Source organism: Clupea harengus, chromosome 17 (genome assembly GCF_900700415.2).
Source record: "Clupea harengus chromosome 17, Ch_v2.0.2, whole genome shotgun sequence".
NCBI classification, from domain to species: domain Eukaryota; kingdom Metazoa; phylum Chordata; class Actinopteri; order Clupeiformes; family Clupeidae; genus Clupea; species Clupea harengus.
In genome coordinates this window covers 6,729,222-6,751,180 of record NC_045168.1, presented here as the reverse complement: position 1 = coordinate 6,751,180, position 21,959 = coordinate 6,729,222, and the positions used below count along the sequence as shown (strand labels likewise).

At 41.5% G+C, this 21,959-nt stretch overlaps 1 protein-coding gene and 1 long non-coding RNA gene across 2 annotated transcripts in view; both read left to right on the top strand.

Moving 5' to 3' along the window:
* Nucleotides 1–6,066: 6,066 nt before the first annotated feature.
* LOC116224414 lies at nt 6,067–7,015 on the top strand. Its single transcript, XR_004165570.2, has 2 exons — nt 6,067–6,135; nt 6,395–7,015. It is a non-coding gene; the product is annotated as an uncharacterized LOC116224414 (long non-coding RNA).
* Nucleotides 7,016–10,292: 3,277 nt separating this feature from the next.
* The window catches only part of lancl2 (LanC lantibiotic synthetase component C-like 2 (bacterial)), a 41,704-nt gene continuing 30,037 nt past the window's right edge, over nt 10,293–21,959 (top strand). The window contains exon 1 of the mRNA XM_031584230.2: nt 10,293–11,824. Within this exon, the coding sequence (XP_031440090.1) occupies nt 11,657–11,824 (168 nt within the window). The 5' untranslated portion in view covers nt 10,293–11,656. The remainder of the gene's footprint in view (nt 11,825–21,959) is intronic.

Sequence of the window (21,959 nt, the reverse complement as noted above, 5' to 3'; positions counted from 1 at the left end):
CTTTGTGTACTGTTGAGTCGAATTACAATTACATGGCAGTTTGTCGGCTACATTTGAAGCGGACCGAGCCGTCTGCTCTTCACCCTACGTAGTATCAGCAGCGGTAGCTGCTTTTGTGAATGAATAGTCCCGATGTAGCCTCTGGAGAGAGGCAGGAGGGGTAGGCTAAACCATGTGCCAACACACCAATTTAAGATTGCCTCTGATATCGACTGAACGTCTAAAATGTAAGCTGATACACGCCCGAGTGTGTGTCGAAGAGAGAGGGAGGGATCCCCCGGCTCTTGGCACTAGTAGAAGGGAGGTTAGTAAAGAGGAAATCAATGTCTGCATCAGCAACAGGGTGCTACTCTCTCCCGGTCCCTGTGTGGGTGCGCTTGTATTTAATGGTGTGTTTTAGGCCAGTCTTTCATTGTGTAGGCGATGAAACAACACAACATGCGGTTCATCTGAAATAATATCCTACTTTTACTACACATATCCGAGCAGCTGCTGACGTGTGCACCAGCCCAGGTGCAAACACAATTAAACGACAATGCAAACCATTCCTTTGTGTTTTTAGGCCTGCTTTGTGTTACATCAGCTCATTTTCAGTAATTGATCACGTCTCAGTGCTTACATTTAGGTAAATGGGTAGGTATTTAGTAAATGGGAAGGGTAACTGTTTTAGGCCTACTCGAACTTACCCTCAGCCCAAGGAGATGCCTTCAAGTACGGTTCGACGTTAGGAGGACTGAAGACCTTATCTGGACTGGAGGCTATCTGGGGGATGAGACTTTCTAACCACAAGAGGGCGCTGCAGCCTTGCTGGTGTGGAAAAGGAACTAACGCCATACATTAGTGGCGGTCATTGCTTTCCACTAATCCACTTGGAAGCCAAATTACAGTACATTTAAATGAACCCTCGCAATGAAAATTATTAGCCATATTTAGTATATGCTTTAATGGTTGCTTAAACAGTTGTGAGACTTTACGACACCTCAAAGAGCCACACATTATTTGTGATAATAGAAAAGGAGAGTTTATGTTTTGCATTTGTTCTGTACTGTATGACACGGTCAGTATCAGATCCTTATGCAGGGGCTCAGATAAAGCATGCAGAATATTTTTTTTTTAAGGTAAGAGAACTAATGTATTTAACTGTCCTGCAATATGTAGAGATTACAGAACACACGTGAATTAGCCTTAAAGCTATAGCAAAGATAGATAGGCAGCAGAGATCTCCAAGATTTGATGCCAACAGAGTAGACCTATCAACTTTAGAACAACATAATTGACCTCTCTATCATAAGATTTGCAGAGGAGACCTATCATTATTCTTTAATCAGCAAAATAAAGATGTCGTTAGATCAGAAGTAAACCTACCCATATTTTAAATAAGCAGTAGACCTATCCATATTTTAAATTTAGTTTTAGACATGTTCATATTTTAAATCAGCAGTACGCCTACCCACATGTTTTAAATAGCCAGGTCTAAAGATCCAGATCCATATTTGTAGGCCAGGCATGTGGTGCAGGTTGGCCTGATGCAGAGCTCCTAATTCAGTTCACGTCCAGCCTCCTCTCCTCTGAGTATCTGGAGGATATGAATGAGAACATTAATCCAATTGAGGCTTGTTAATGCCATACTCCCTGTTCGTTAGTAAAGATGCTTCCATTAATTAAAGCCTAACCAAACTAATGAGTCTGATCTGACAGTGGGAATTTGATTACTTTCTGTTTAATCTTCATTTTCATTTGCAAATGCAAACTTCATAACTATGTACAATACAGTCAGAACATATTACAATATGTTTCAATATATCAATACAATATGTCTCCTTCTCTTAGTTTGGACATTCATGAGTAAAACTAAATTGACAAAGAAATCTTTATGGGATAATCCATAAAAATCCTGTTTTTGATACAGGACGTTTCAAGGAATCTTTCATTAAAGTCTGGAATTATTGGATTTTCCAATGTTATTAAATTCCCAGGTCCTGCCTAAAATCTCGGTATAAATAATGTCTGGATTTGGCAAAGCCAGTCTGCAACCCTGTCTTTTCAAATGTTCTGCTTTTCAAATCCATAGCATCCAGTGTTCACTGCCTCACCTTAGTAATCACTACTGAGGCCAAAGGGTTCTGCTGAGCTTTGCTCTAGGATATTATGATATGCTGGTCTTGCAGAGTTTTTGCAATGATCTCTGGTGGAGTCTCAGGCTCGCTCATAGGGAGGTTTGCAGTGATCTCAGGTGGAGTCTCAGGCTCAGGCTCAGGTTCACTCATAGGGAGGTTTGCAGTGATCTCAGGTGGAGTCTCAGGCTCAGGCTCAGGTTCACTCATAGGGAGGTTTGCTGAGGCTCTCTCTGTCCTCTGTGCCTCCTCTTAGGATTGCATTTTATTGCATGTGTCTGGAATCTTCTCTTACTCCAACAACAGCCAACCAGTCATATAAAACAAGTGCTTGTCTCTACAACTGCAGCCTCGTAAAAATGCTAATAAGTGTAAACAGTACACAATTGGATATAAAATGGAGCAACAAAAAGGAAATTTTTACCATACAACACCAAATTATAATGGCCTCTGAGATTTATGTAACAGATGTTGGCATCATTATATAGCTGGTTATTCATGTGGAGGTTTTATGTCTCCTTTTAGAGTTAGAGCTATATTTTCAATGGTTGCATTTTATTCAGGTCTGTCTGCTGAAGGCTTGAATATAAAATGATCTACTGTATGTTAGCCCCTCAGCAGGTATGGCCACACCAGTGAGTTTAGAATGTTGCATGAATGAACGTTCTGAAGAGGATCTGGGCCTATCAGATATGACATAATTTTAAGACCTGTTGAAGAATGCATTCTGTTAATAGAAAGCTTCACAAATCAACAGATAAAGGGTTGAAAAACGAAGAGAAATGGGCCTCTCCATCCTACACGTCATTACTGTAGCGGCTCATTATCCTTTGTGCCGCTGGTGTCATATTGGCATTGGTGGGAGGGCCTGATTCTCCTGGGGCTGTGAGAGGTATTCTCCTCACACAGCAGGGCACAGTGTGGCACAGGCTGGCACAGCAGGGCACAGTGTAGCACTGCCCAGCGTGGCAGAACAAATCTCAGCGAGTGGCCGTGTGACCGAGCGTTACTGCAAGATGCAGCACGGTGTCCTTTTTAATCCTCCTCTCTATGTGGGTTTAATGTTGTGCATTCAGCCTGTAACTAGGCAATCCTGGCAAGGTCAGTCAGTAAACAGCTAGATAGTGGTTATATTTCACATTTAGCGTGTGTGGAACTTCCCTGGTGCAACTTTCTCAACACAAGTGGAAAAAAACTGTATAAAACTCAAGCATGAGGAGTCATCAAGATACCTTTCTCCACCAGGCCGCCAAAACCAGACCAAAACCATACCAAAACCAGGCACAATACATCCCACGAGTCTGCTGCTGTTGATATTTGAGCTCTACACCCAATCAAATGACACCCCTCCTTTCTGTGATCCTGAAGCAGCGTGTTGATTGGCTGGAATTGTTTATGGCTTGATCCGATTGGTTTGTTTCCCTTTCATAGGTTAAACAGGCAGATGGTGGTTATATTTCACATGGCAGAATCCATTCCATGAGTCTGCTGCTGTTGGCGCTATCAAGCACTCAAGCATTAGAATCTTTCTATGGGTTCAATATACATACTACACATACTCAAGAAACATCGAGATTCTCCCCCATAATAATCATTAGGCACTTTGTCATCATCAATTCAATTAAATCAAATTAAATTAGGCACTTAGTCATCATCAGTTCAATTAAATTCAATTAGGCACTTACCGGTAGTCATCATCAATTACAGAGAGACTCTTAAAGGTGCCGTCCGCTATTCTTATCCGTCCGCTATATCATCAACCTTTCACCAGAATCACAGACTGCATCCTTAAATCAGCAATGAGTAGCTTGAAACACTCTTAACTAAAGACAAAAGGAGAATTCTTTCACTCTTTTTCATTCTGTGGGGGATTGGGCTCAGCTATACTTACAGGACCCTCAGCAATTCAAATTAGACCCTTGTTTTGCTGGCATGTGTGTGCTTGTGTGTGTGCTTGTGTGTGTTCGTGTTTGTGTATGTGTGTGCGTTTGGTCCCAGTGGTTTGTTTTAGGAGAAGTGTGTTAGTTAGCAGCCCTACTCGTGAGGGTTATGACACACAGCCCTTAAGTGTTGCCTTGGTGTCGTTTCATCCAGTGTTGATGTCAGACCCTGGGGCGATGTCAGTACTGGTCGCCCAGGGCGGCACAGATTTACACACGCCGGTGCCATCATCGAGGGTGAGACCTCCCACACACACACACACACACACACACACACACACACACACACACACACACACACACACACAATCACACGCACACAGACACACACGCACACAGACACACACACACGCACACACACACTCATCAGAATCAATGGATTTTGCAACCCTGCGGACCAGTTCTTCTCATGGCAGTCTTTCCAGTGGCTTCTTTGTTTGAACCCCCCCCCACACACACACCCACATACACGCACCCCCACAGCCCCCCCCCCCCCCCCCCCCCCCCAACAAAAATCTGGCCTTTGGCTAGGTCAGCATAAATCACATAAATTACTCCAAAATAATGGGTCCTCTTGAGGGAGGCTGAGATATAATCTCATTGATGGTGCGGCGAGGCGGAATATGAATGTGATTACTCGAGGGCGAGGGAGTTATTGTGGCTCTCAGTGTGATAATGATCAGATTTAAGGGCACAGCCGTGTTTGGCACCTCTTTGCCCTTTGCTAATTGCAGAGACGAGACTGCGCAAATCATGTAAACGAGTACAACTTGACCTCCGCAGCAGTCATGTCATCCAACCTTTTTCATCCAGTTTCAGTTATGTATCTCTCAATTTAAGGTCATTTTAACACCCTTTCGTTTTTAATTGTCTAAATAAAAGGCTTAATTGTTCAATACATCATTGTGATAGCTTAATGCTGCTATCTTTCTGATGGAGACATTAGAAAGATTGAATAGAGAAAAGCCTGTAACATTTTAACCACTGTCACATCCGTTGGAATGCAAGGACTTGAGGCATGTGAGCAGGAGATTTAGACCTACCTGAAGCTCCATCCCAGAGCACTGTCTTTATTGTTTTACCTTTTTTTTTTACCTTAATCTTTTTTTTCATGCACATCATTTATTATCACATACATCAGTTGTCGAGGCATGACCCAGGATTTCGATTATTTCACTTTTTCAAGCTGTGTTCAGTCAACTGATGTCTCAATCCCCTAATCGTGCAATTTGCTAAATAAATCCTCTGCAGCGTTTTGTTAACATAATCACATCCCTCACACCTCTCTCCCATGGATTATTGTGTATTATCATTACACCTGCCAATGGTGTGACCTCCTTTTGTCAGTTGTGTTGTCATTGTCAGACTACATTCTACGTATGTTAAGAGCAATGCCAACAGTGCTGCTACCTTGTCCTGGTGGTGCCAAGCTTATGATCTGGGCTACCAGCCGGTGATAAATGCATTGCCTCGCTATCAGTATGAATGTGACTGGTTTAAACCTCATCCATGTGTAGCAAGTGGGCAAGTAGTCGTAGTTTGGTGCCTACTCCCTCTCCAGTTGCACAGTTAGTCTCTCTTCCTGTCACACACTACGTCACTAATTGGGGAATGGAATACGATTGATTAGGCTACCTGACGTATTACCCACAGGCTATGTATAGACACCTGGGGTCCTAAAGCCGGTAGCTTGTTGTGAACACCACTGGTTCTAGGGCTGTGTAGCAGAGTCACGAGTGCTGCGTGAAAGCAACAGGTATGTCTGAGCAAAGGTTTATTTAAGTTCTTCCGTCACTGATGAATAGCTTGCTAAGTGGCTACTTGTTTTAACAATTGTATAGGAGGGCGAGCCGCTGTATGTTGATGTGCATGTGGGAGAATGACGCCGTGTTGTTGTGCGTAACAAGGTACGTTATTAAACGTATCCGTTGTAATAGACTTCTGTTTGTAGTATAATACAGGCTAGTCATGTAACGTTTATTTATCCTTCACCAGTGTCTGCTGGGCACTCTTACCGTAGCAGTGAGGGGAGTTGTTCTCAGGAAGCCATCAGCTACAGTGTTCGTAGCCTTGTTGAAAAGGTATGTTATGCCTGATCCGTGTACTGTGTGGCATACCAGCAGGCCATAGCGGCCATTCATTTTGTACGGGTAATAATGTAGGCTGGCTAACACTGCCATGTCTTGATGTTTTTAATTAGTGTTCTGCCATGGCCTTTTCCATGTGTACTGCTTTTAAGGCTGTGGGATTAGCAAAGTTGATTACTGTTGTGATTGCTATTTTGCACAATGGTAAAGTACCAGTAACCATCTTACCAGTGTTTGTTTTATATACTTGCAGTGATAGACCCTCGCAGCTACACAGGGATGCTAGTTGCTGTTCTCTTTTAATGTGTGTTTGATGCATTGGTGCCGCTTATAGTTTGTTTACTTTTCTTTTTGTTCCTCTAGCCTATCGGCCTAAGTAGCTTGTGTAGGTACCACCTATTTAATGTGAGCCGCAGGCTAGAGTGGATTTATTTTTTTTTAATTTTTTTTTTCTGTACTTCCAGTTTGTGTGTCTCCCTCCCCCCTCCACAGCTAATAGCCTCGGTGCTTATAAGGCCCATTAGTACCTGACCTTGGATAGCCGGTCTCTGTAGTTTTTCTCACTCTAGTAGCCTACAGAGATTGCAGTGTGCATGTAGTTTGAACTCTTAATTGCCGTGTCACATATCACAGAGTGTCTTGGATATTGTAGTGCATTTTCCCTGAATCTAAACACGTGTTATTTAGTGTGCACAAGACCACGTGTGTTAGAGACCTGGCCTGACATCAGTTCTCCTAGTGGCCCATTACAGAGGTTCCCCAGTCCCCCTATTGTGTCTATGTATTTTTTTTTTGTATTATATCTGGTGACCAACCAACGCTACTCGTGTCTACTATTTATTAATAAAGACTATTTTTATACTTTCACCAAAAACTGGCAATAGTGTTATTGAGTTCCCCTTGCTCTGACATAATTTAGCCCACTTCAAGGGGTGGCGTAGTCGACTGTACCCGAGAGGGCGCTACACATGTTTACACACACTTATGTTATTTCTATTCAGTATGTAACTCCGACTGACATAATGACTGACTCAGTCACACTGACACAGCAATCAAGGTTGCACAATCACAGAATCTCTTGTCGGATGCCAAGACTTCCACAGGGCATGGCTCGGCGGAGAACCATCTGGTGCCCTTCAGTACTGGGCACCAAAGTACAGACCTCCCCACCCACCCATATTACCTTATTATTGTCCACACCATCATAGGCTGTACCAGTGTGTTTCACTGAAAGTGGGGAACTCTCCACAGAACAGCCATATATTTTTTATATATATATATATATTATTATGTTATATGTATTATGTCATTATAATCTGTTGTAATTCATTAATAACAATTTGATGACACTGACATGGCATCATGGGATGTACCAGTCTGTAGCACGGACAGTCCTAAAGCTGTCATAAAACAGTCATAAGCTGTAATAAGAGACTCTAATTACAATGTCAAGACACTGACCATGGGCATGCTGTTGTCAGAGATTGGCATCATGGAGTGTGCAAGTGCAAGTCTGTACTATTGAAAGTGATGAGTTGTTGTCACTGGTCCAGACATATAACCCTAACATTAACTTCCTATATTCTCTCTGTTTCTAGAGCATTTGCATCACCGGTGTTATTTTGAGGGCTGTGATTGGCAGAGAGAGGAAGCTGATATCCCAGCCCTAAATTTGAGCTAATACATGAATAGATGGCACATGACATCCTCCCTCCCCCCCCCTCACTGAGCTGATGCCATCGCTCTGGGCTGCTAGCGTCCTGTGAGTTTCATCTTAAATTAGTTTTGAAACTGAGCTGCCAGACAGTAATGAAGTGCCTCCATTGTTATCCTTCTCTTCGCTCCCTCCTGCATGGCGGTGGGGCAGGCTAGTTCTAGTTCCTGTGACAGAGTGTTCTAGCGGCCATGCAGTCCTCTTCTGGAGCTCTGGAGCTCTGGCGCTGCAAGGTGTCGATCAAATAAATTGTGTTGCAAGTGCATTGATCTGCTTTGTTCCTTAGTAACAGGGTGTGGGGTTTTGATATACATGTTAACCGTGCGCTATTATAAAATGGCTTACAAACCTCAGGGTTTTTGTATCCACTAGGCTTGAAAAAATATTGAGCTCCTTTTTTTGTGATTTAAAAATAAATTGTGTGGTGTGTTCCTGCCTGTGATGTGATTGCTGTGGTCCCTTAAATACATTACGCATGAATGAACAATATATGTATATATATATATATATATTTACTATATACAGTATGTACAACATAAACTAAAATGATACATACAGAAAAGGCAATAGGTAAAAGAGAATAGAATATTCACTTTGAAAGAATCCCAAACTTGCAGACAGCAACCCCCAGTATGTCTTAGATTTCATAGTATTCATGGAGTTTTACACTCGTAAATGCAGAGTTATGGCACTTTAATTAGTGGGTTTTATTGATATCATCAATAAACAGAAACCTTTCCTTTTCAGAGATTTTCCAAGGGAATATTAAGTAGGTTTACGCATGGATTCCAGGATAACTAAGAGCTTGGTACTTTCATACCAATACATTAAGGGGAAATGAAGAGAGTGTGTTGAGAATTTATCCTGTATTACAGTAAGACTCGTTGCTTTCAGTGACAGTTAAGATGAATGTAAGGAATCTTTCAGTCTTTGTGTTTCTCTATGCATTGTCATGTTTGAACATTCACTAATAAAGAAGGCAGATAATTCAAGTCATGCAACAAAGTATCCTGTCTGCCCCCTGCTAAATTGCACCGGTAAGGAATGTAACCATTTCTGTCTTTACGTACTGCAGTCGTACACAGTTCTTCTCCACACCTGAAAAACATTGGAGAGGCTGCATTCCTGCTAACCCACTGGGAGCTCAGCTTTAATCCAAGCTGTGCGTAAACAACAACAAACCCTGTGTGCATTAAACTGCTCTTGATAGTAAAAATGAAAGCCATTCGGCTCTAATGCGGTGCTGAGTCCAATATGATTGCCTATATACCGTTTTGATCGTCCATTACTCTAAATGAATTATTAAAAGGCACTAAACTGACCTGGGAGGAATCGAGTGGTTAGAAACAGCCCTGGTTTAAGTGCTCTCCATCACAGTGTCAGAGCAAGAGTATCTTTAGTCTTTCAGCATGTGGGCTTTGTCTCCGCACATTACTAATTAAAAGCCCTCAAGTGACAAGGGGACAAGGGTATCATGTCTCAGACACAACTGTTTTCACTATATCACGATGTCCTGCCACTTCCCTTTTACCTCAACCCCGATTGTTACAGATTTTTAAAAAAATTCACATTTTTTTTTTTCAAGAACATTTGCTAACTTAGTGAGTAGTGATAGCTCAAAACCAACAGGACGGTAATAGCCATTTAATGAAACTGAACACAACAAAATGTACACAAAACTGGAGAGTTTAGTTTAGAGCTTAAAGTCTAGTTGCGCCATGACAACAAGCAGACCAGACCTCCCAGAGATGGTACTCTGCACTGTGCTCTGAGCACAAGATGATCTCTGAGTTCAACCAGACCAAATGTAGCGTACTGTGCCTTTTCCACTGTGTGGGCTACTTAAAGGATGTGACAGTGGGCACTGAGCATTAAGGCTTCCTGTCTGAATTAATTTCACTTTCAGTATCAGTGTATTAATTGGGAACTCACCATGCACTAAATTGAAAGGCTACAGTAAATTAACTGTGGAGCTGTTAGGTGGAGCCTGCTTCCAACAGCAAGCACTTAGTCAAACATGTCTGTATACAGTATGAAAAAGCTACAGGAGAGGGTGTGGTCAGTATAGCTACACAGCAAAATTGGTTTCAAGATTATTATTCTAATTCGTTTACTTAGGAAACATTTTTCATGAGGTTATCGGAAGTGTGTAATACAATTATGTAATAATAGCCTGTGTGTAGCCTAATAATACCCGTACAAGCAAGGGAATATGGAAAAATATCACATATAACAAATATCACAAACATATCACAGGGCTTAGGTTGTTTTAAGTGTTGAATACACTAATGTCAGGAATTGCTCAATGAAATCTCTTCATGCAAAATTAAAAACAAACAATGTATACAGCATTAAAAGTTGGAGATCTAGGCAAAGAAAATATAAGGTTGTTTACAAGGGCGGAATTAGTCTAATCTTTGTTGGAAAAGGATATGCATCCATAGGCTAGCCTATGCATCGGTTATTGAAAAGAATCAGCACTGTCCGGCAAAAAAAAATCACGTGCCGTCGAAAAATAAAGAATTAAGTGAGGGCGAGAAGCAAAGGGTTTATGGATTTATTTTCTCTATAATCCGAGTGCGTGTGGCAAATCAGTAGGCTACACAGCAGAACCGCCATCTGTCTCTTCCGCGCCGAGCACTCAATTTCGGTCCAGATCGGCGAGAGACATCTGCTTTCTGCTGGGCTGGTGGCTTCGACGCTACCCTGTCCACCCTATACTATATAGGAGAGACCACTCTCTCCGTCTGCGAAAGGGAAAGTGGGAGTCCGGAAATGATAATAGGACGAATCACATTTGAAACGAAAAACAATGGACCCCGAGCTTTCTCTGCTTGACCGGTTCTTCTGTTATACATTTTGTTTTTGAACTGATTAGTGATACGGAGAATAGTCTATCACACGAAGAATGCATGACTTCGTTATGCTCTGCTGAAGCCTGGGATGGTGACTGTCAGAGGGTCTTAGTGTGTCGAGGGGGGTGATTCCACCGACAGCCAAAAGGATTTTTTTTTTGGTCTCGGCAGGTCAAAGAAGGCTATTGGTGTCTTGGTGACACCAGTTTGCGGTTATGTTTGTATTGTGAAACCTTCACAGATTTTGTGATTTGTTTTGGGATTATACTGCAGCACCCAGGGATATTTCCAGTCTTTAATTGAGGACATTTTGACAGTTGCACGACGTGGAGGGAATATTATTCACCTATCATACAATTAAGTCGAAGATTGAGTAGCCTGTGAATGGTCTTGAAACTATCGCAGTCCACGATGTACTATTGGGCAATTTATTAAACTTTCGCAAGGACAAGACTATTTTGTGCAGGTTTGTAAATTACGTTTGACTTCTGAAACTACTGTACAATTTCCAGAGGCTACAGTTGGAAACAATAGGTCCGTATCTCATGTCGGCAGGTATTTTAGAAATAACTTTTTGAAAGAAAGACGTCAAAGCAGTTCAATATTCATTATTTTGCCAAATGATTCGAACCTGCAGGAACCTGTTTTAGGCTATAATTATGTTGGTTCAATCAATCTAATCGCTGTTTTCATTAACCATTTTCCGGTAGGGTCGAGTGAGCTTGAATATACTTTGATGGTTATTAATTTAGATATAGGCTTAATATTATTTTTACACCAGACCCTCCCTCGTTCACTCATAGTGCCTCTCAAATATTGACCATCTTTGACTGTGAATTCAGCCCCACGGCGAAACTGGATATTGTATGAAAAACGCGTTTTACGCACAAGCTGTGTACTGGAACTTGGCGGTGGTACAGTTTGGCCTGGGTGAGGTTCCGTGGAAATGGGAGACAACATGTCAAAGAGATTAAAACTGGTAACAGCTTCTGAATCAGAGATGGAGGAGAGGTCTTTTGTGAACCCGTACACAGACTGGGACCAAGGAGTCTTCACATCTTCAAACTCAGGAGAAGACAGTGATGGCAGTGAACCATTTGATACCAACGGAAAGGTAATACACAACCAACTACGACATTGTATTCAGTTTATTATTCCACTGCAAACTGCTAACAATTGTGCTACCTTGTGTTAGCTATCAATTAATGAGCTAGTCTAGTTTCCAGATAATCTATGAGACGCATCGGGATGTGTCTATATTAAATGTATGTCCATATAAAGTATTAAACTTAACGTTATCTATTTTGCATCATGCATTCACTATTAGTCAAACTTGCATGACAGTTTGATAAATGAGAGCAAGCGAGACTTGTCAAAGCTAACATTGCATAACCATAAAGTTTCCTCTTTGCTTGCCCATTTCTGATGTTCAGCGTTTAACAAAGTTTGATATGGTTCGGTGGTGGGCGTGTCTCAAAGTTGTTAGCCTAGCCCGCCTGTTTGCAGCTGGCATGACATGTGAGACAGCCAGTCACCCTAACCCTGATGCTGCTCATCCGCACATCATGTTGTCTGTGTCTGTGCCAACGACATTTTTATGTGAAACCTTCATGTCTGAAAGAGCTAATATCAGTTTGCCACTTTTGGCAAGAGTTTGCTACTAGCCAGTTTGTTTTGGAGATGTAAACAATGATTCAGGCTCCTCTATGTCGCGTTTATGCTCGTCTGCTTCGTTTAATAGTAACATTTTAGTTAAAAGATGAACATTAGGTTCATAAGCACATACTTATCAGGGACGTTTTGAGTTGATTGTGTTCCTCCTGTAAGGAAATTACACATATCCGTATGTGTATTTCCTTGGAAAGTAATTGGGTTGTTCTAAATGAGTTTCTCTCTTCGGGAATCTATCTGGCTCTTGTAATGAGGTCTGGGTCTGTGTCACAGTATTGAGCAGCCGTGATCCTCTGGATGGCTAGCCTGGTATCCTATTGAACTGTTGTCATACAGGAAGGCTTTCATGAAGAGAAAGTGGAAAGGCTTCAATGAAGGGAAAGTGGAAAGGCTTGTATAAATTGGAGACCTTTTGAGGCGGGTTGGTTGGTTTCAGGCCACATATTATGGTTACAAGCTCTCCATAGCTAAGTATGTACTGCACTGATCTCCGATAGAAATGTTCTACTGACTGCTATACACATTGGCCACAGTCCTGCAGAGCAGGGGAAATTACATATCAAATGACTGTTTCCCAGCAAGCAGCACCTCAATTAATTGCTGGTAACGTTATTAGCCAAGCCCTGAGCTCCGTTGGTCATTAGCATCATTTGTTTAGCATTCGAAAGTCACCCAGAAGGAATATTAAATCATTGCATGCATTAAGATCAATACTTCAAGAGTGAGTTTGGGGTGGATGATGTTTACTCAAGAGTGTGTAACAACAACAACAACAACAACAACAGCAGCAGCAGCTAAAACAGTAAATCTGTTTGTTGCATGAACTCCTGCAGGCAGCCATGCCTTTGTGCTGAGCTAACTCCTTTCAGCAGCATGAAGATGGGGTCGTTTAAATGACAGGAGAACGCTTGTCACAAAGAGAGCAGGCTCATGTGAGGTCCTTCTCCATGTGGTTGCTGCAAAATGTCTCTGCCACTATTTCTTCCAGAGGCTAAGAATCAATGCAGTTTATATATTACAGGTTTGTAGTTAATGCAAAAACATTACCCCAAGAATTTGACTTTTATAAGTGCCATTCAAGTCCCCTGTAGCGCCTGTATAATGAAGTATAAAGGCAAGGCCATATTTCCTTTCCTAAGCACACAGCTCTATCTGGTGACTCAGAACTCCACCAAAACCAGCTCAGCCTGCCAGAGGATGTCTGCTACATGCAATCAGCATCATGTTTATTTTTGAAGCTGGCCATGTGCGTGTTGGATTGGCGAGATCTCAGCAGCTCTTCGGGTCTACTGCAACCATGGGCTATAAAAGTAGCACAAGGACAGTCTCATCCACCCTGAGGAGATGCTCACCCTGACTGTCCTTAATGGGGTGGAGGATGTTGATATATTTAGTGGAAGGGAGAGGAGGCATCCTATATTTCTAGATGTAGACAAAGATAGAGACATTCTTTATTTCTAAAAGGAGGCAGAGAAAGAGACTATCTGTATTTGTAGATAGACAGAGATAGACATTCTACTGACATTCTGTATTTCCTGAAGGCGACAGAGATCGAGACATTCTGTATTTCTTGACAAAGATTGTATAGATGAGATGGCAAGGTTATGCCTGATCCAGGAAGTAGCACTCTGTTTACCTGCCTTCAGGTCAGATGTTTGTTCACTTAAACTCAAGAAGAATCCCTTGTGAATGAGAAAGTAGCCAGACACCAGAAGCTATGACAAGGTGCAAGTCTGGCGTTCCCTCTCTCTGCCACCAAATATAAAGATGTTAGGGCACCAGAAACAGTAAAAAAGCCTGTTCCGACAGTTGGGATTTTGAACTCTTAAAATATTCATCCACTCTTAAAACATTAACCAGGTAAATCACTGAAGTTGAAAGTTGGAGAATGAGCTAGTGTGTGTGTGGAATTTGGCTGAGAGAAACTAGTAGGGGTGTAATGGTACGCACCATTTATGGTTCGGTGTGTATCTCGGTTTTTTGTCTAACAATTTGGTTTTTGGTACAGTGTTGTTGGGTTTTTTCATTTATTTTGAAAAATCTACACATTCAACAGTGTCTCATTGACCATAATTCCTACTGTAACACTTAAAGCAGTCAAAGGCCAGTCAATAAGAAGACATAAAAAGCTAAAATAAATAACACAAATTTCAGTAATGCTCTATCGTAACACTCTAACCTGTTCATAATTCCTGAACTGCAGCTTGTGCATGGTTATGAGGGCAGGCACAACGGACTGACTAAAATGCTCATGTGAAGGCACATTGTAGCAGGGCTCAAACACTTTGACCATATGCCTTCATTCTGTATTTTCTACAACGGAATATGGTCGCATATCTGCAGCGATCTAAAAACTCTACATTGTTAGGGGCTGCCTGAACGCTGTGGGTAGAAGGACTGTTTTTGTCTCGTTCCACTAATCGACACATTCGGGTGATGCCGCCATAAATGAAATGTTTGTGTATCCACATGCATATCCTACTTGAGTTGAACAATGTCAGCATACAGTTTGACACAAATCGTTGTCCATTGAGTTTGACTTATCCGGCTAACCAGGCTAAAATAAAAATTGAGACAATTCTATTGTTTTGTCGCTATATAAATAAAATTGAATTTAATTGAATTAAACCGACTAGCATACTACAGCTGGATCACTGGCACAACTTTCTGGGGAAAACTGAGAGTAGTTGCCTTTGACATAAATACACTATTCTGACAGTAATTGTTTGTGTCACAGGGCGTACCGAATCGACAAAATCGTGTATCAAACGGTTCGGTACGAATACATGTACTGTTACACCTCTAGAAACTAGACTAGACCAGATCTGGCCCTGATCTGACAGATCCATATTCCCTATTCAGCTGCAGTGTGGAGAAAATGTTTATTAACATGTTAATAAGCATTTATTAACCATGTCTTTCTTCCTCACGCATCCTTGCACGCTTTGCTGCCTCCAATTTATATGCGACCTCATTTATAGAAACACTGCAGTGAGGCATGCTAACCTAAAGCTGGCTGCTGTTTCTGTACCCCCACCCCACTCGCTTCATTGTTATGCTAAAGCTGAGCACGTTTATCTTCTTGAAGCACTCGTCCCGTTTATGCCGCCCTGCCTAGAGATAAAGGCTACATTGTAAGCCCAACGCGCAAACGGCAATGAGGGATGAGACGGAGGGGTAGACGGGTATTTTCTCTTCCCCAGCAAGAGGAACGCGATACACTTCAAACGCTCCTGTGGGATTTCACATTTCACCTTTAATTATGTGATATGCCACGAAGTAGGGGGAAGAAGAAAAAGAAAGAGAGAGACAGAAAGAAAGAAAGAGAGAGAGAGTGAATGAAAGAGTGAGCGAGCGAGCATTTTGTTGAATAATGAAGACAGGATGGATCACCTTTCATTTTACGTGATTTGACTCATGAATGTGCAGAAAACGTTTCTTGTGCCACATCTGATCGTGTTTGAAGCACGATGGGTGTCGGCTGTCTGAAGGGAATTAAGAAGAGTGTTGAACTACCCTTGTAATTGTTAAAGTTTGCGAGCCCTTCCTTCGAGTTCAGCAGACCAAATAATCGGGTGAAGCCAGGAGGTTGTGAATCACTTCTAAGCCTTCAGGTGGTCTTTGTAAATGTCTCCTAATCCCTGTCTGTGTGTTCAGGGGCTTTGTGACAAACATCGCATCCTTTTAAATGAAGCCCATGTTTGTAACAGCTCTGTCCTGATTCGAGCTCTAGGATGTTCCTGCTATACTAAAGGCTTAAACCGAGGCCATAGTGTCACTGGAGTTTGCCTCATTAAGGCAGCATTTCAGAAGGAGGTTCCCACTTAGATGTGAGTTGATGCTGCTGGGTGACAAGTTCCCAAGGATTAGGGGGAAAAAAGAATTATTAAAAAGCTCTGCTGTGGGTTTTTCCTGTGAGGGGTGTCATGGTCCTCAGAAGTCATGCCCGGTCTCTCAGTTTGACACTTCCCTGGTTAAGGCCTGACTGCTTGTCAGCAGTAACTCTAGAACTAATTTGTGCCCCTCCTTTTTGCTAACCGTATTTCTTTTCCCCTTTAAATTCTCCAATACTGATAATGAGACCTCTCATTGGTTTTGGAACAATTAGGTGAGTAATTCGCCGATACGAATTGGAAGCTGGTTTTAAAATTAAAGATGCAATCAGTAAGTGGACTGCTGGATCGATCTAAATGTACCATGAACTGGTCGATAAAGTTCAGATCGGTTGACTGAAGCTTTGCTCCTAATTCTATTTTAGTTGTTACTGAAGACCTAACCTCACAAGTTATGTTATTTTCAAAATAATAATGACCCTCTCTCGTTCTCTAATAAAACTGCACAGTGTTTAACTCTGACTTTTTATGAGAGTAACATTAGTGTTATGTCACTGATATACTGCAATGGTCAGTGCTCACATTAAACCCATTCACAATTAACTGGTGGTAAAATCGAGTGGAACAGAAACACTACACTGTCCTCAGTCGAAGATGCAACAATATTTTGGTTTTGTTAGTATTTCAAAAACATATCACAGTTTGATTCATGATACTGATATGAAAGGAAAAAGTCATACATAATAATTGAAAATAGTATTTGATTAATTACCCAGCCCTTATATAATATAATAATATAAATATAAGGGCTGGGTAATTAATTAATACTATTTTCAATTATGAATTATGCAACCCCCCCCCCCCCCCTTACTCTCAGCCAGGCTGTGGCATGTTGCATGTTTAGTTCAGCTTGAGCAAAGATGATGGAAAGAGAGCCTTTGGGCAATCAGAAATTAAGTCACTGAGAACAGTATGACCGGTGATGTAGTTGGAGTTTTTAAACACAGAGGTATTAATGTAAGTTGATGTTTATTAATTAATTAATCTTAGTGTTATCAACGACATCCCTGTTCAAAACATTGTATAGCATTCTCAGTTATAGTAGTATACCAGTATAAAGGCTATCTTAAAAAGTCAATCTGATCTGTTATTCGTCAACGTGTTTAGTATAAAAAGTTTATTTATCACGTGTTGCAGTCCTGAAATGAACACTTGAACAGCTCGTTTTGAGTTGATGCAAAAATGTTCACGTTACGTCCCCACATAAAAACAATCTCTGACCAGCAGTGTTAATTTTGGCAGCTATTTTAGATTTAGTCTTAGTCTTAGTCTTTAGACGAAAATGCATATTAGTTTTAGTCACTTTTAGTCATTTTTATCCTCCTTAGTTTTAGTCTAGTTTTCGTCGACGAAAACTCCGAACATTTTAGTCTAGTTTTAGTCGACGAAGTCTCATTACATTTTAGTCTAGTTTTAGTCACATTTAAAAGTCCATCTTATAGCCACATTAAACTCCTTTCCTTCCCTTCTCAGGCCCAGGGACCCCTTGTGTTGTGTCTACAACTGCATAATAGTCAAGCTTGCAGTACTTAAACTGTGGATGCAATTAGTCTCTAAAAAACAGATCTCCTAGTATATGCCTACAGCTGAATTCCAATGAATTCAACTTAAATAATAATTTTAAGGCAATACTTAATTAACAGTATCATTAAAATATAAGAGAATATCAAGTCTAGATTTTGAAGATTCAAATGATGTGATAACACAATACAACTACTATGCCTACCTGGCCTTAGTTAAAACAACCACATATCCTCCATATGAATTGCTGTGCAATCTGATAACCAACATATTTAGCTAGACGGATAGTTTGAGAGTTGAAAAGAAGTGCCAATGATAATAACAATTGCATAAATAGACAAGGATATGTAAACCAATCACATATTCATTTATTTTTTCTTGATTAATGTCATGCGTGGCCTGTCCTATAGTCCATTCTGCAATGCGTTTACTAGCTAGTTATCGATAGCTAGTATAACGTAGCTAGCAATCGATAGCTAGTATAACTTAGCTATGCTACCTCATAGTTAGCTAACGTTAGCTAGCTAAACGTTTTGGAACTCATTTGCCAAGCCAAACGGGAGGTTTCAATCGAAAATGACTAGCTAGTAGCTGACACAACCTATACACTCGACTGCACCTTTGAAGTTAACTTAGCGTTGGCTAATATATTCTAATAACTAGTTAACATTAGCTAATTATCATTGACAGTTTCTAGCTAATTTACCTTGGCATAAATGGCAGGGTTGTCTTGTGCTCTTTCAGGTGCCTCTTGTTGTGTTCTTCCCACCTATTTTGAAGCCACAAGGTTTCTCTCCGGTTATTGCGGTGCATTGTGTTTTATTTTCTGTCAAGTTATAATTAAAGACTGTCCAGATATCTATTCTTATTTTTCTTCCAGTACCGAGTGCTTGAACTTCAGCCATCATAACGTCTGTTAGGGCGTCACTTGCATGTCGGGGCATCTCAGGGAGTGGAGGAGGCATAGATACAGGACCGGGCAACATTCAACCAATGATGTGCATACAAGTTTAGAAGAAAAAAAACAATTGTGACTTAGTCAACCACCAACATTTTCGTCTCGTCTCGTCTCGTCAACGAAAGTTAAAATAGATTTAGTCATAGTTTTTATTTATAAAGATCCGTTTTCGTCACGTCTTAGTCTCGTCTTAGTCCCGGGAAAAAGGTCGTTAACGAATATTTTTCGTCATAGTTTTCGTCAACGAAATTAACACTGCTGACCAGCAGATTTTTTAAAGTGCCAGTGCACCATTATTCAGTGTAGGTAATACTGATGATACTACTACTACTAATACAGTAAAAAAAATGTTTTGGATTAAGTGGCGGCTTAGAGGGTCTAGTGTTGCAGGCTCATGCCTGCGTCCACAACTGCACCGCTGCTAAAAATAACTGAGAATAAGTAATTGTATTAAATTATCAATATAATCAATATTGTGATCTCAATATTGACCAAAATAATCATGATTATGATTTTTGCCATAATCGAGCACCCCTAGTATATACATATATATATAGTATTAGAAGTGAAGCTATAGTGTTTGAAGTGTTTCACCTGACTTTCTGGGTGAGCAGTCTTTCTCTTAAGATGCGCTTGAATGGCTGTTGCAATCTCTCTCTCACACTCTCACACACACACAGACTCAGTGTTAGGTGAGTTACCTGGCTCCCCCACACCCCACACATACACTCATACACACACACTCATACACACACACACACATATGTCGCAGCCCAGCTCTCAGCAAGACGCAACAAGGGAATTACAAAAGCACGTTCTTTATTAACTATTTAAATTACAAACAAAGGTATTCAAACAAACAGAAAATGGGGTAAACCCTCCGGCTTGCACCCAGTGCTACCGGCACCTTCCCCTCTGTCTCAATTCAATTTCAATTAGGGAAAGCCCAACCTGCCTAGTCCCTAGAACACCTCCCCAGGGTCCTAAAGTCTGCCTTGTATAGGCCTGGTAAAGGAATTCACCACTGTTTAAACTAAGTGGGACCCAAACGCAGCTTGGGGCACCACAACATACACATACACACACACACATACACATGCACACATACACACGCACTCATACACACACACTCATACACACACTCATACACACACACGCATACACACGCACACACACACCCTCACACACACTCATACACACACACTCATACACACACGCACACACATACACACACACGCATACACATGCACACATACACATGCACACATACACACACTCACACACACACACACACAGTGCTGGAATTAGCAGCACCTCATGAAGCTGTAGCATGGCACTGCCCATCAGGCACTGTCTGTGGAAAATACACACACACACACACACATACACAGACAAACATACACTCACACACTGCCCAACAATGTGTGGAAAATTCTGCTATTGTTTTACTGCTGTAGAAGTCACTGTACTATAGAGGTTATGTGTTGAATCACATTGTCTTCTGCCGGTCACACAGAGAAACCCTGAAAGGGTCTTTGGAGAGCACTGTAGGTTCTTTGTGGACCTCCTTCAAAACGTTCTGGCCTGCTTTTCTATGGCAAGTGTTTCACATGACGATGGACTCTAAAATATGCCAGATGTCTTTTGACTTTTAACAGCAAAAGCAATAGCCTATTTAATAGTCCAAAAACGGGTTTATGGGCTTGTCATTTTCTAATGGATAGCTGGTCCAGGGTGGTAAATACCAGGCAGGCCGACAGGCATCAGACATCAGACATTTTGGCTTCACTTGTCCTGTCTGTTTAGTGTGTCTGTGTGTGTGTGTGTGTGTGTGTGTGCACGCACGAGAGAGAGGCTTCATTTATCCTGTCTGTTTAGTGTGTGTGTGGGTGTGTGTGTGTGTGTGTGTGTGTGGGAGAGAGTGAGAGAGGCTTCACTTTTGTCCTGTCTGTTTAGTCAGTACCAGAGAGAATGGGCTAATCTGGGGGGAATGTAAGACCATAGCAGACTGTCACAGCCTGCCAGTTGTTTAGTAAAGCATAGACCCTGTGTGTGTGTGTGTGTGTGTGTGCCCTGTGATCAGAAGCGCCTCTCCCCAGCAGATATGGCCACGCTGGCTTTAATTAACCTCAACTGGGACAGATGCACTGGATCCGCTCGCCAGACACAAGCACATTAATTACCTCTGCTTATTTGTTTTGTTTTGGATTCGTCCAGGAGTGTGTGTGTGTGAGGGAGAGATAAAGAGAAGGAAAGAGAGTGTGTTTGTGTGTTCGTATATTTTTGTGAGTTTGGGCGTGTGTGTTTATGTTTCTTAGTTTGTATTGTGTGTCTCTGAGTTGGTATGTACAGTATATGTACAGAAAATATGTGTGTGTGTTTGTGTGTGTGAGACCCATACCGAGAGGCCTAATTAGAAGCAGACTGGACAGAACACAGTGTCCTGTTTGTTATTTAAGCGTCTCTTTGTCTCAGACCCTCTGGCATGTACAGTTCTATTTTGATATTCACCTGCACATGAAAAAACAATATTTGTCCTGTCCGTCGCCAGATTAACAATGGCCCATGTGCTTCACAGAAATAGCACTGGAGGCTCATTATATGTTTCCTGACCGACATTGCTGACAGAATTCGTGCTGAATGAGATTGTTGTCCCAGTATGTTTATGTGAAGATATGCAAAGCGACTTTTAAAACAATATATATTATGTAAAATATGCTAACTAACAATAATATTAACTAATAATAGCTGTAGTTGTCCTTATTCTGGGGACTGAGGCAGGTATAACGCTCCATCAAAAGTGTCATCTAGAAAAGAGGACTCTTCAAGCGAAGAGAAGAGCTTCAAATCAGACGGAGTTGGGTAGGCTATTCTGCCACAGAGGCACTAACATTAACAGACAAATCAGACGGAGTTGGAAAGGCTGTTCTGCCACAGAGGCACTAACATTAACAGACAAATCAGACGGAGTTGGAAAGGCTGTTCTGCCACCGAGGCACTAACATTAACAGTCTGGGCTGCCATCTCCAGCTGTATTGATGGCAATACCAAGCCATAAAAAGGAGCATAGATTTGAGCAATGGAGTTTCGATAGATAAGTGCCAGTCTGGTGGCTACTTTGCTACTGATGTTGACCACAGCTGTGGACTAGACCCCCCTTAGCTCATAGCATGGTGCCTTCTGCCTGGCTGCCTCTAGCAGCTTGT